Source organism: Microtus ochrogaster, chromosome 1 (assembly GCF_000317375.1).
Source record: "Microtus ochrogaster isolate Prairie Vole_2 chromosome 1, MicOch1.0, whole genome shotgun sequence".
Classification (NCBI taxonomy): domain Eukaryota; kingdom Metazoa; phylum Chordata; class Mammalia; order Rodentia; family Cricetidae; genus Microtus; species Microtus ochrogaster.
In genome coordinates this window covers 46,318,281-46,332,877 of record NC_022009.1, presented here as the reverse complement: position 1 = coordinate 46,332,877, position 14,597 = coordinate 46,318,281, and the positions used below count along the sequence as shown (strand labels likewise).

The 14,597-nt window shown below is 44.4% G+C and overlaps 1 protein-coding gene across 3 annotated transcripts in view; it reads left to right on the top strand.

The window, feature by feature from the left end:
* Positions 1-14,597, top strand: part of Mok (MOK protein kinase) — a 36,178-nt gene that overhangs the window by 8,380 nt on the left and 13,201 nt on the right. For all 3 annotated transcript variants that reach the window (XM_026781249.1, XM_026781246.1, XM_005343562.3), the window contains exons 2-4: positions 2,500-2,614; positions 6,599-6,688; positions 8,426-8,496. In XM_026781249.1, coding sequence (XP_026637050.1) covers positions 2,500-2,614; positions 6,599-6,688; positions 8,426-8,496 — 276 coding nt within the window. The remainder of the gene's footprint in view (positions 1-2,499; positions 2,615-6,598; positions 6,689-8,425; positions 8,497-14,597) is intronic.

Sequence of the window (14,597 nt, the reverse complement as noted above, 5' to 3'; positions counted from 1 at the left end):
AACTCACAGAGATCCGCTTGCCTCTGCTTCCTGAGTGCTGGGATTAAAGGCATCCACCACCACCGTCTGGTGAAATGCCCATCTTTACAAACATTTGAGATAAATGTATTTGAGCATTGAACAATATAGAAAAGAGTTAGGAAGAAGATTAAAGTCACCTTTATTCCTACCTAGATATAAATGCAAAACATGGATTTTTTGCATTCAATTTTTCCTATGCATACATATGTGAGCTCATTGCTATTCTTTTATTTTTCTTGGCATCATGTCTGCACATTTTCCCATCTTTCTAATTATTAGTTGAAAGTACAGTCAGCAAAATATAATGTTTCAACTTATAGCTGTTCCATAATACCTCCTTAATAATTGGAAATGATCTTATAAGCCTAGTTTTGCTATTGTGACATATGATAGCTGTCTTTGTCTCTAAATGTTATCTGTGGCATGTCTCTTGAGAGTGGAAACTAATAATTGCGGAAGTGTGGACTCTTTCTTTCCAGCACCTTCCTCCTACCTGTACAAGTATTGTGTGCTTAGTGTGGAATGCTCACATGGGGCAGAAATGAGTCAGCAGAATGCAAAAGCTGATCACACCTGTCCCCAGGAAGCACTCTGAGAGGGCGGAGGGTGTCGCTGGGGTGCTGCTGTTCACTAACATTGGTTTCCCCATCAGTTGTGGCATGCTCTAGATTGAATTCATAGTTTGTTGGGCATCTTTGCAGATGACCTACCCTTTCTCGTACATTTTATGTGTTCAAATATGAATTCCAGTCCCAGGGACTCCAACAGCCTCTTCTGCCTCTGTGGACACCAGACAAGCATGTGGTACAGACATATGTGCAGAGAAAGCACCCATATGCATAACATAAAAATAATTTTTTTGTTTTTTTTTAAACAGGGTTTCTCTGTATAGCCTTGATTGTCCTGGAACCCGCTCTGTAGATCAGGCTGACCTCAAACTCACAGAGGTCTTTCTACCTCTGCCTCCCTAGTGCTGGGATTAAAGGTGTGCACCATCACTGCCCACCAATTAAAATTATTTAAACAAAGCAAAAAGCAAAAACAACAGAATGAATTCCAAGCCAGGCTGATGATGCACACCTTTAACCGCAGCACTCGGGAGGCAAGAGGCAGGCAGATGGCTGCGGGTTTAAAGCCAGCCTGGTCTACAGAGTGAGTTTCAGGACACCCAGTGCTACATAGAAAGATCCTGTCACAGTAAACAAACAGAAAAAGAAATTTGGCCAAGGATGCAAGTGTGCATGCCTGCAAATGCGATGCCTCCTTTCGGGCTGCCTTGGTCAAGGCTGCTGTGTGGATGCACCCTGGGTCTGAAGGCCAAGGCTGGCCTAGTCAGGCTTGCTTCTGTGCAGCTGCTTCCCACAGTTGCTTCTGCTCTGCACCCATCCATCTTCTCTGTTAGGCAGACCCAGCTCTCCGCCTTGCTTTCTTCCTGGCTTCTTCCTCTGCTTCTCAGTTACAGAAGCTTCCTCAAAGCTCTGCCATTGGGGTGGTAACTTTCTGCCCACCATATTTACTCACGTGGCTTTGTCTTTTGTGGTACCAAAGATGGAACTCGGGGGCCTCCTGCCGTAGGTAAGCACTCTTCCCGCTGAGCAGTTTCCCAGCCCTACTGAGAAGGCTCGTGGCCTGTCCTTTGCCAAAGGGTCTTGTCTCAGTCTTCTGTTATTTGGTCTGTAGAAACTGTTCCTGCCCGTGAGCCTGGCGCTCCCAGCATGTTCCCATTCCTCCATTTCTGCTTGGAAAGCAGTGATTCTTGGCTGTGCCTGCGTTTTCCTTGAGACCCCCTGTGAAGGTGTCTAGTCATGTCACCTGACTCCCTATCACCTCCCCTGTGCCAGGAGACCATGGACAGGCAACCCTTCACCGCCTTCTTGCTGCTTCCACAGCCACTAGAGCCATGTGCCTCTAGGGCTTCGTTCACAGGCACATTCCTTTTTAAGCTCACATTGCTGTTACCTGGGAAACTCCAAACATTTAAAGCAGAGAGGTGTGTCACACAGTTGCGTCGGAAGCATAAACCTTTGCCCAGCATGGGGGTGGTGGTAGCAGCTGCAAAATCAGGGACAGCTGTTGATAGTGTTCAGAAAATTAGGTCACGTGAGAATGTTAGGAGACAGCTGCAGAGGGACTGGGTGCTCTGCAGGACCGGGGAGGGGGGGGGGTGACTTTCAGAAGACTGCTCAGATACTCTGACATCTGCCTGGAGCCACAGCCCATGTCCTGTTCCTCCTGCTGGAGCCGTTTAGAGCCTTTCACCTCTGGCAGGGACAGTGATGCCATCCCTTCTCTCCAGGGAGAGCAGATACTGCCAGAGCAGGAGTTGGCGCCTTGTTGCCAACACAACATAGCTCTGGGACTGTGAGGAGCTAGGAAAACTGATCTAGTGTGTTGTCGAGAAATTACACAGAGATAGATTGTTTATTGGGAAGTATTTATGAAATATATGCGTAAATTAAGCTTTATTTCTACTTATAGACTACAAAGCAATTGGCAAGATAGGAGAGGGGACGTTTTCTGAAGTTATGAAGATGCAGAGCCTGAGAGATGGAAACTACTATGCCTGTAAACAGATGAAGCAGCACTTTGAAAGGTATGTGACCAGACAGGTTGGAACCATAGGCATCTAATGTCAGTGGGAAGCTGCTATTCATTTAGAGGTGTGTAAGCTATAACACCTCCTTGGCCAGTTAAGATTGTGAGCTAAAGTGTTTAATACACCGTGTTTCTCTTGTCCAAGTTTACAGTGACGTCAGTGTTAACACCGACAGCATGCTTGTAAAAGTGTGCTATACTTCACACAGTATGTGTATGGTGAGTTTTTATAAATCAAACCTCAGCGAAATGTCATAGAGTACCTGGAAACTTATTCACGTGAATCAATTAATGTATTAATATATTGGGAAAACAATCTGCAGATAGGAAGAGAGAAATTTAGTCCCCAGAAGCGGTCTTCCTCTCTTTGTGGGAAGTGGTAGGCCTAGAACTATAGTTTCTAATGTGTGATGCTTCTTTCCTTTATAATTTTTTACATTATTTTTATCTTTTGTATGTGAGTATTTTGCCTGCATGTATATCTGTGTACCATGTACATGCAATGCCCATGGAGACCAGATGAGGGCATCAGGTCCCCTTGGAATTGGAGCTAGAAACAGCTGTTAGCTGCCACGTGAGTGCTGGGGATCGAAGGGCAGTCAGTGCTTTTACCCACCAAGCCGTCTCTCCAGGTCCTGGGTGATACTTCCTTTGCTGTGGCCTCGTCCCACATTAAAGTCTCAGCTTCTCCGGGAGCATCACACCAAGGAGTCAAAACCTGTTGTATGATTGCTGGCCTCATTGTAAACAAGAAATATTGCAGTAAGAGGTTTTAGACCAGATGGATTTATTTTTATATCAAAGAAATTACTATTTTAAACATACAAAGAAATTATGAAGACAACTTGGTAACTTCCCCATATTAATATAGAACCTCTTTACTTTTGGTTATCTTATTATTATGTTATTTTTTAGATTTATTTTATGTGTTTGAGCGTTTGCCTGCATGTATATTGCACCACATGCATGCCAGGTGCCTGCAGAGGTCAGATCCCCTGGAACTATAACTATGAATAGTTGTGAACCACCATGTGTGTACTGGAAACTGAACCCAGTCCTCTGCGAGAGTAGCAAGTGCTCTTAAACACTGAGCCATCTTCCCAGCCCCTATTGTTGTTGTTGTTGTTGCCGTCATTATTATTGTTTTTTTGTTTTGTTTTGTTTTTTCAAGACAGGGTTTCTCTGTAGCTTTGGAGCCTGTCCTGGAACTAGCTCTTGTAGACCAGGCTGGTCTTGAACTCACAGAGATCCACCTGCCTCTGCCTCCCGAGTGCTGGGATTAAAGGCGTGCACCACCACTGCCCGGCCCGTCATTATTATTGTTGTTGTTTGTGTGTGGGGGTGTTTTGTCTGCATTTGTGTGGGCCTGGTGCCTATAGAGGCCAGGAGGGCATCGGGTCTTCTGGAGCTGGAGTACAGAGAGTTGTTAGCCTCCTACATAGCCGCTCATTGCTCACCTCTTCATTTGATCAACAGCTCTTTTACTGTTTGGAAAAATCCTTTCTGGAATGTACTAAAAGACCATGATTTTCCACTACCAAAGGCTAAGAATGTCATCGGATTGCATCTGAGGCCTATTGCAGAAATCTCTTTGCTTTGCTGGAGCCTGCCTACCTAATGTTCCCAGCAGTGTATTTTCATGTGTGTTTATGTAGGCCAGGGTGTGTGTATGTGTAGCAAATGTGTGCAGGTACGCTTGGAAGCCAGAGAGGGGGTCAGATCCTCTGGAGCTGTAGTCACGGGTGGCTGTCAACCAACCCAGGTCCTCTGTAATAACAGCAAAAGTGCTTTTAACTGTTCTGTTGAGCCTTCTCTCCGTTACTGTATTTTAAAGTACACTGATTAAAGATTTTCTTTGTTCTGTTACTATAAGAACTTTAGGAAAATGTTATCCACATTGGAACATGGTATCTGAGTCAAACTCTGAGCCACGGTCACACCTATGTGACTCCAGAATAAACAGTCTCTTCCTCTCTCTGAGCCATGGTCACACCTATGTGACTCCAGAATAAACAGTCTCTTCCTCTCTTTGAGGTGAGAGCTGTGCATTTGCATTGACAACCTTTGCATTCTTAGATAAGCAGAGAAAGAAGATAATAATTCTGTAAATTCGGTGGGTTCATGTGGTGGTAGGCACTGAACCTGGGGCCTCATGAATGCTAGGCAGGCACTTTACAAACTGAACAGCATCCCCAACCCCAAAAATTCATATCTTAGCAATTTATGAACATAATCTCCTCATGATAAATAGCTGGGTATGGTCGCACATGCCTTTAGTCCCAGCACTTCGGAGGCAGAGGCAGACAGATAGCTAAGTTTGTGTCTCAGAAAGACAAATATTGCCTGTTTCTCCCATTTGCAATTCCTAGATTTATATAGATACCTTCAGTTATATATGCCTATATGACCCCAAAATAGAAAAGAAACTGTCTGGGGAACAAATACAACAGATGAATGTAATGATAATAACAATAATAAAAAAAATCCATTTTCCTGATAAATCATGTTTTATAGAATACATAGTACAGGTGCATATACATGTGCTCGTACACACACACATGTACACATATACAATAGATGAATGTAATGATAATAACAATAATAAAAAATCCATTTTCCTGATAAATCATGTTCTATAGAATACAACTTTTGCTGTGGCAGAGGATGTTGGTGGGGTCAGGGGTACTCAGCCAGGGAGCCCCGGGCAGGTGTAAACACACAGATCTTTGAATACTGTGCTGGGTCAAGGGAGGAAACAGAAAGGCAGTCAGAAATACTCTCGGACTATAGCAGGCTTCCAGTTAGCTAGCTGCTCAGCCTTCCAGCTGACACCTAGCTCTGGGATGCAGCTGGTTGTGGGAATTTTTCCTGGGTCCTGTGCCTTTTTCTGGGTAGCATCTTGCATGGCTGAATAAATGTGTTTCAGAAGAAGAAGTGTACTAATGTGCGGATAGGCACAGCCTCTCAGAGAAACTAGACAACATGCTGAACTTTCCACATGGGAAAAGTTGGCAGAACAGAACTCAGCCAACAGTCAGGAAGATAGACATCCCTAGTTTTTTTGGAGACTCAGAGATGGAAGACTCTGGAACAATGGATTATTTGGCTGGGTGTGATCCTCATAGCCCAAAATGGAGTGGTTTCTTCAAAGGACTTTTCGGCAGCAATAGCCAGCTCATGGCCGTGCACTGGTTTTGGTAGGCTTCGAAATGTGAGCAGTAAATGCAGTACCTTTCATCCAGGAGAGCCTGGGGTGGACTCACCTGTCTCCAGGTAAATGAATGCTGAGAAAGCAGACTTTTTCCATGCTAATGAGAGTGCTGTACCCCAGAACTTTGAAGTGCTGACTTTCAGCTAGTGTGCACTTGTTTAGTTGCTTAGTTCTCATGAGTTAGTAAATTTTCTTTAATATAAATTATTAATAAATATTTTCAACACATTTAATTAAAATTTTATATATTTCTATGTTAAAAGAAACAACCAAAAATCTTTTTGTGATAATAGATGATAAAATTTTATGTCCTAAATGATAAAACCTTTATTTAAGGCGGGTGGTACTGGCTCACATCTTTGATCCCAGCCCAGAACTCAGGAAGCAGAGGCAGGCAAATCTCTGAGTCTGAGGCCAGCCTGGTCTACAAAACAAGTTCTAGGAGAACCAGGACTACACAGAGAAACCCTGTCTTAAAAAAATTTTAAAAAGAAAGAAAAGAAAAAAGCCTTGATTTGATATCTCCCATCTCTCATGCATATGTTTGAGTCCCAGCACCAAAAAAGAAACTTTGAATCTTGTAAGATAATAAAGATGTATGACTAATTTATTCTTAATTTAAATTTTTGGTGGAAAAAATAAAACTTGATTAACTTGAAGTATGAGTGAGGTTTTACATTTTGATCATGGGAAATAAATGTGATTTCTTAACTTTTAATTTTATAGTTGACCTAATTGTAAATTAGTTGTGCATTTTTGCCTACATAATAGTATTGAGCAAGTGAACAATCTACGAGAGATACAAGCACTGAGGCGCCTGAATCCACACCCAAACATTCTTACGTTGCATGAAGTGGTTTTGTAAGTATATTTGAGCTTGGAAAGTTATCGAAAGTAGAAAACTTAATACTAAAGATTATTTTTTATCGTGGCTAGACATTTAAAACATTTGTCTTGTAGCTGAGAGGGTGACAGTTATCACTTCATCTTATTTTTTTTAATGATTTATTATGTATACAACATTCCTTCCATGTATGCTTGCATGCCAGAGGAGGGCACCAGATCTCATTATAGATGGCTGTGAGCCACCATGTGGTTGCTGGGAATTGAACTCAGGACCTCTGGAAGAGCAGTCAGTGCTCTTAACCTTTGAGCCATCTCTCCAGCCCCCCTTCATCTTATTTTTACTTGAGCAAGTTGTGTCTCATTCCTGATATGAAAATGTTTTGGTTTACCCGTGTTTGGAAAGCCTGTATCTTCAAGGTTTGGCTCCTGCAGCTTAGTCAGATCTCCATGCCTTGTTGTGAATTACTTTCTTATGAATGCATAGCACCTTCTTATCATAATTCTTATCATAATTGATACAGTTTCACGATGTTTTTCATTCATGTTCATAGAATAATTTGCATAAAGTTTACCTGTCAACCAAGAAAGCAGAGCATGGCCACAGCCATGGGACCCCCACCCTGCCACTGTATTTGCATTGTGCTTCTGAACTCACTGAGCTGGGAAGTCAGGCTGCAGGTTCCAGGACCTGCCGTTCTGTGGGTTGGTGCCCTAGGTATAGAAGCCATGTACAGCTTTCAGGAGACCTGGCCTATCAAAGTCTCAAAGGAATACATCTGCCAACAAAAGTGTAGTAGATGTCAGTCATGGCACAATGTAGTTTAAAATCAAAATGCTGAGTCTTGTCATAGCTGTGTGGCCTCTTGGCCTGCAGTGTTCTTGGAAGTCATCTCAGCCACATATGGGAGGTGAGCATTCATTTGTGATGTGCACAGTGCCAAGGTCTGTGAGTGCAGGACAGGCTGCATAGGCAAAGGGAGCCCTGCCAGGCAGACTAGATGTGCACAGAGCAGCATCTGGGGCAATGTAGTTTCATGACTTGGGTCTGAGTAAACTCAGAAGCTTGTTGGTATTCCCAGGCCTCTGCGCCACTCACTTTCAAACCTGGACCCCGTGTAAGTGATAGCATTTGTCTTTCTTCTCTCCTCTGATGGGTTTTGGGTTTTGCCCCCACCCCCATTGTAAGTTATCTTGATTATATTGAAGTAATATATAACATAGAACAATCAAAACTAAACGTGTAGCTGGGCATGGTGGCACATGCCTTTAATCCCAGCACTTGGGAGGCAAGGCAGGTGGATCTCCATGAATTCAAGGCTTTATGAATTTGAGGCCAACCTGGTGTACATGAGTTCCAAGACAGCCAGAGCTACATAATGGAGAGACCCTGTCTCAAACAGTAAAACAAACAAACAGAAAAACTAACCATGCAGCCACAAAGCTTGATCTAAATTCATTAACTCCCAAGCTTTTCTCTTCTTTCTGCTGGTAACTAATGTTCTATTTTCATGATGTATCTTTTTTAAAGGTGATTTTAGAGCTTTGCTTTAGAGTTTTCATAGTATTTTATATTGGTTTTAGCCTAAATGTTGATTCAAAGTCAAAATCTGTGCCATCTTAATAATCTCATGGCCATTAATGTCTCTCGTAAGAATGCCTTATTTACCAGAAACGTGTACAAATGCATATTAAAGGACTTGACTATGTTTTCTGATTAAGACAAGAAAAAGTAAAGTCTGCTTTCTTCCGCAGCGACAGGAAATCTGGTTCTCTTGCACTAATATGTGAACTTATGGACATGAATATTTATGAGCTAATACGAGGTATGTAGAGAATTTTGAAATGTAACCTGAGATGACCTTGTAAGAAATGTTTGGGGTCCCCTATGTGTTGTAGCCACTGCACTGCAGTAGTGACTATAGTAACAGGGAAGTGTGCAGTACGGAGCTGCTGCACTGGGCCCAGGAGGCATTGATCTGACAGCCTCTTAGCAATTACTGAAGAAGCCACAAGCTTTCTGGGAGATCCTGTGATTTGGGTGAGGCTAGGCTGAAGGCATGCCCTCCTCACAAGGCTTCACTCTGAGGGTGTGTTGTTCCCAGCTCCTCCCTTGCTCACCATTCCCTTCTGTGCTCCCAAGAAGCCGAGCTCTCCCCTGGACTGCCATAGGGAGGATCGTCCCTCCTTGCATTTGTCATATTCCAGGATGCACCTTCGTTCCTTCCCTCTGAGCAGTAAAGCACTGTTCGGGACAGCTCACTTGCTGAGATGGCCTGTTATGGCCTTGGATGTGTGCAGAGTGTCCTGAGAATGCCAGGAAGCAGAGCTTTGGCTTTCATTGAGCAGATGTCCCTGAGTATCTGACTTCAAGGTTATGTTAGATGTCATGATGAAATGCAGCTATGAAAGCGATATAGGAGACAGTCTATTTTCTAGATCACATAATACCCAAAGGACAAATGAGAAACAGAACCAAGCAAAACAGCTGCCAGACCTGGTGGGACATACCTGTAATCCAGGCTTATTGAGAGATGGAGGAAGGAAGATTGCCAAGACTAACCATGGCTAAGTTGCAAGACTCTGTCTCAAATGTTAAAGAAGAAAGGCCTAAGGATATTAGCTCAGTGGTATAACGCTTGCCTAGCATGTGAAAAGCCTTGGGGCTAATCCCTAGTACTGGAGGAAAATAAATACATAAAGAAAAGAGAAAGAAATGGAAAAGGAGCAGACAGTTGCCGTAGAGTCTTGTGAACACCGTATTTGTGATGGCGCTCTGGTGAAAGCATCAGAGATAACTTAAACCTTTGCCTCAAACAGCTGATTCTGGCACGTGCTTTGTCACCTAGCGACACCCACCTCCAACACTTTACATTTTAAAGAATCTGTATAGGGCTGATGGCAGCTCACACCTGCAGTCCCAGAGTACCGGTGGCTGAGGCAGAATGACAGGAATCCAGAGGCTAGTATAGACTATAGAGCAAGTCCTTAGCTACATAATAAGGGCACATCTCAGAAAACAAAACACAAGGGAGCCTGCACACATCCCTTCCTTGGTTGTTTAATGACAATTCTCTGTATCTGTAAGATATCTGTAAGATACATACCTAATGTTAGAAACCTTTTTTTGACTTCCGGGGTGTGCTATATTTATGCTTTATGCTCAAGGGGAGGAGAAATGTCTGTGTTGCTATGTGTTTAGACATTTGAGAAAGGTATATTTAGAAAATTATTTATTTAATTCCCAATAGCCAGGAGATTGTGTCATTGAAGAAACTGAAGCATTTCTTTCTATATCTACCTTCAGAGACTGTGAAAGACTTGTAGTTAGACCAACAGATAATCATTGTTGACAGTTACCCAAACAGGTCTGTCTTATCTGCCTGCTATGCAGGTGACAATCACTGAAAGGTTTGCAAAAGGCAATTTTTTCTTAAGATGGCCAAGTATGATGGGAACTCAAATCTTCAAGTGTGTTTACCATACCTGGGTCTATTTTCGGGACAGAGGTAGGTGGGAGAAAGTGTTGGGGTAGAGCAGTCAGACATCTGTGCACAGGTAATCCAACTTGATGGCTTTTTCTGGGACACAAGTTCAGAAGTGAGGGCATCAGTATGGTCTGAAGGTGGCGTTTCCATCCTCCTAAAGTATGAAACATACCCCTGGATACTGTGACATGCCCAAGTGAAGAGTCAGTGATTTTTTCACAAAGAGGCCTTCGGATCCCCAAAAAAGGAAAGTAGGTAGCTGTTTTCACCATGGTCCGCCAGTCAGATTAACTACAACAAAACAGCAGGGAAAATAGTGCTTCATTTGCTTGCCCACAGGACCTCCAAAATGAGAGGTTTTTGGAGCTATCTAAAAGCAAGTAGCCAAGAGGAAACCTGAGGCTCAGAAGGAAGACAGTGCCGAGGGTGTTTCGTGTACAGGGAAGGACCCAGTGTGTTCACTGGCTGGTTATGCCTAGAGTTGGGGGGATTCTGAGTGCTGCTGTAGTTACATTCTCTCTATGTGTCTCTCTGTCTCTCTCTGTCTCTCTCTCTCTCTGTCTCTCTCTCTCTCGACACAGGTTCTCTCTATATAGTACTAGCTGTCCTGGAATTCAGTATGTAGACATGTAGACCAGGCTGGCCTCAAATGCACAGACATCTAACTGCCTCTGCCTCCCAAGTGCTCGGTGCTAAGATTAAAGGCCTATGTCACCATGCTTGACCAATGGTTACATTATTGAGAATGGCTCACAGTCCTTACAAGTTGTTTCTGAGCTTTGAAAGATACCATTTTACAATGATGAGCACTTTTCTGTAAATACCTAATAGAAGCTCGTGGCCTTTATCGTGAGTGTTGTGTATCTTTCACAGGCCAGGGGCTCTATTGTCTGCACTAAATCTAAGTTGTTGCCAGCTATACCAGGCACCCTAGATGTTAAAATCTGGATAAAAGCTGGCAGCAGCCGGGCGGTGGTGGCACACGCCTTTAATCCCAGCACTCGGGAGACAGAGGCAGGCGGATCTCTGTGAGTTCGAGGCCAGCCTGGTCTACAAGAGCTAGTTCCAGGACAGGCTCCAAAACCACAGAGAAACCCTGTCTCGAAAAACCAAAAAAAAAAAAAAAAGCTGGCAGCATTTACAAGGCATTTATTATTGAAATACACACTATGATCCCAGAATTAGTAACACAAAAAGTATAGGCTGCTGCTGCACTGCTCATGGCTGTTCACACTGCTCAGGCTCTGTTCTAATACTTATAGAAATACACTACCCAAGATCCCCTGCACCCCTGCCTGTTGTTCAGGAAAAAAGCACCTTGCCTGGTAAAGCAGCAGAACTCAGACTTGAACTGAGCCCGGCTTCAGAGTCCATATTTTCAAGTATATGCACACTGCTGAGAACAAACTGCCATTGGTCCTGTTTCTGTCATCGCTACAGATGAGCTAATTGAGGTTTGGGGCTTGTCTCGAACTCACAGAGATCCACCTGCCTCTGCCTCCCAAGTACTGGGATTAAAGGCGTGCGCCACCACCACCGCCTGGCCTGGTTTTTTTTTTGTTGTTGTTGTTTTTTCTGTACCCTTCGGGCTGTCCTAGAACTCATTCCACAGACAGACCAGGCTGACCTTGAACTCACAGACCTCCGCCCACCTCTGCCTTCCTGTACAAGGATTGAAGGTGTGTGCCACCACTGCCTGGCATTATGGTTGTTTTTTATTGGCCTATATTAATTATAAATAATGATGGATTTCATTTGACATTTTCATACGTGTCTATAATGTGTTTTGATCTTATTTGCCCTCTCTGCCATTTTTTTCCCTCCCCAACTCCTGCTAATCCCATTCCTGTTCCCAACTAATCCCTCTTTTAAACCGGGCGGTGGTGGCGCACGCCTTTATTTCCAGCACCTGGGAGCCAGAGGCAGTGGTTTCTGTGAGTTCAAGGCCAGCCTGGACTACAGAGTGAGTCCCAGGGCAGCCAGGGCTACACAGTAAAACTGTCTTGAAACAACAAAACTCAAACAGAAAAACAACTAGCCCCTTCCTTCTTGTACTTTTTTTTTTGTTTGTTTTTGTTTTTGTTTTTCGAGACAGGGTTTCTCTGTTGTTTTGGAGCCTGTCCTGGAACTAGCTCTTGTAGACCAGGCTGGTCTCGAACTCACAGAGATCTGCCTGCCTCTGCCTCCCGAGTGCTGGGATTAAAGGCGTGCGCCACCACCACCTGGCTCTTCTTGTACTTTCTTATGTTTTGTTTTGGACTGTTTTTCTGTGTAGCCATGGCTGACCTGGACCTTGCTTTGTAGACTAGGCTATAGTTTCACATCTTTAAATAATATTTATTTTTATTTTATGTGTTTGAGTATTTGCTTGCATGTATGTGTTTGCATCAGGGGTGTGCTTATTTCTTCCTGTGTGTGAGACCCAGTGAGTCTCGGTTGTTTATAGGAGCTCGGCTCTGGCTCCAGGCGAGAGGTTATCTACAGGAGCACGAGCACCTTACCAGAAGATTCACCACTGAACAAAATGTCTCCATTGAGGGCCTACAGAGCTCCTCGTCCTTCCGTAACAGGACACTGATGGGGGGCTGCAGTGCAGTCGGTAGTTCTGTGGCCTTGTCACACCTGGGAGACAGTGTCCACAGCACTCTACTCTACCTGGCTCCTTCGTTCCTTCCCCTCTCCATTGTGCAATGTTGCTTGAACCTTGGCAGTTTGTCTGTTGTGGCTGAGTCGAGCAGTGGCCTATCTGAGCACTTCCCCAGCTGTGTTCGGGGAAGTGTGGATCTACTGTTTATGATACAGCATGTGGCTCAGAGTCCATATTCAGCCGTGTACTTTTGGGATCCTCCTTGGGCTCCTCTGCATTACTATTAGGCTGAAGATGGAGAGCTCTTAGCGTCTACCTCTGAAGGTTGCTTGATGCTTAAGTCGCATGTGTAAAGTGTGGAGAGCAGTGTCTTCAGTGACCAGTGGTCATTCATCTCCGTCACTGTCACTCTGCAGTTTACAGTGTGTGCTGTAGTTCATATGTAAGCAGAGCGTTACAGAAGGCAGTGTGGTTCTTAGCAATGTGATCTGTAGCACGAATAATGAAAACCCAGAGACAGATAATAGGGTTCAAGCTGAAGATCAGAAATGCAAAGTGGCCAGCCACTGGCTCTTCCCTCTACCTCAGACTGCAATGGCGATCCTGCCTCCATGAATCCTCAGGCTTGAGACTGGGCCTAAGGCCTGTCTCCTCCTGTTTTGTATTCCTCTCTAGTGCTGGAATTAAAGGTGTGTGTCACTACTGCCTGGCCTGTATGGCTGACTAGTGTGGCTGCTTTGCTGTCTGATCTTCAGGCAAGCTTTATTTACTCAAACACAAATAATAGACCACTATATTGATCTTATTCAGTGAGCCAAGCCCTGTTTGAGGGGTGAAGAAACTCAGTTTCTTCAAACAAAACTGAAATATTTCCATTTTCAGTCACCTGACATGACGCGGCTTCAGAGCAGAGAAGCAGAAGGACTGTGTCCTTGCATTTGCTATGGCTGACAAAAAGGGCAGCCCAGATCACTCAGGCTCTGCTCAGACTGGCATCCTACCTACATCATGTCTCTGCTCTGGCCCTCACTTCTCTGACATGTGTCTCTAGGAGCATTTGTGAGATACCAGGTGTTCCTGGTATATACATATATACATGCTTGTATACACACATGCTGTGGGCATGACCTCTGGGCCTCCGATATGGAGGGCCATAGGCTGGGCTGAGCTGGGCCCAGCATGCAGCCTCCAAGCCTGATCAGAATGCCACGCTTTGGCTGGAGGTCAGGGGTTTATGGGAGTGTGTGCGTGCTGGAGAGCCTGTCACAGTGCAGCCAGTTTTCCTTCAGATGCCGACTCACAGTGAACAGCTGTCACTGTTTACTTACATGTTTTACATTCTGAGATTGCATGTGACATTCCCCTGAGCTTTCTGAGGGACAGTATTCTGAAAATGTACTTTAGAAGACTCCAGCTATGCAGACGAGGGAAGTACAGACAGGAGGTTCTCCAGTGGTTTACTAATGATCTTTCTTTAGACCAAAGAGAAGAAACTGGTAGAAATCAGACATGCACTGAGCCTGGGGGGCTGGGATCTGTGTGAGATGGCTGGACAATGGGTGGCTAGCCCACTCCTTTTCTGGGTGTGGACTCTCAGTGGCTCGAACACCGGTCTTACACCATTCCTCTGGTGCCTAGCTTCCATGAGGACACCCTCCTAGGGAAAAGAGCTGCCCCCATCCCCTGGGCTTTGGTGAAGGGATTAAGGAATAGTGAGGGCTGGGTAGCTGACCAGGACTCATGCTGGGGCCCAGGCAGCTAAGAAACTAGATTCTTGGATCCTGTACCCATGCTCAGAACTTCCTAGACCTGAGTGAGGGCCTTAACATCTGTCTCTCCAACTGATCACCCT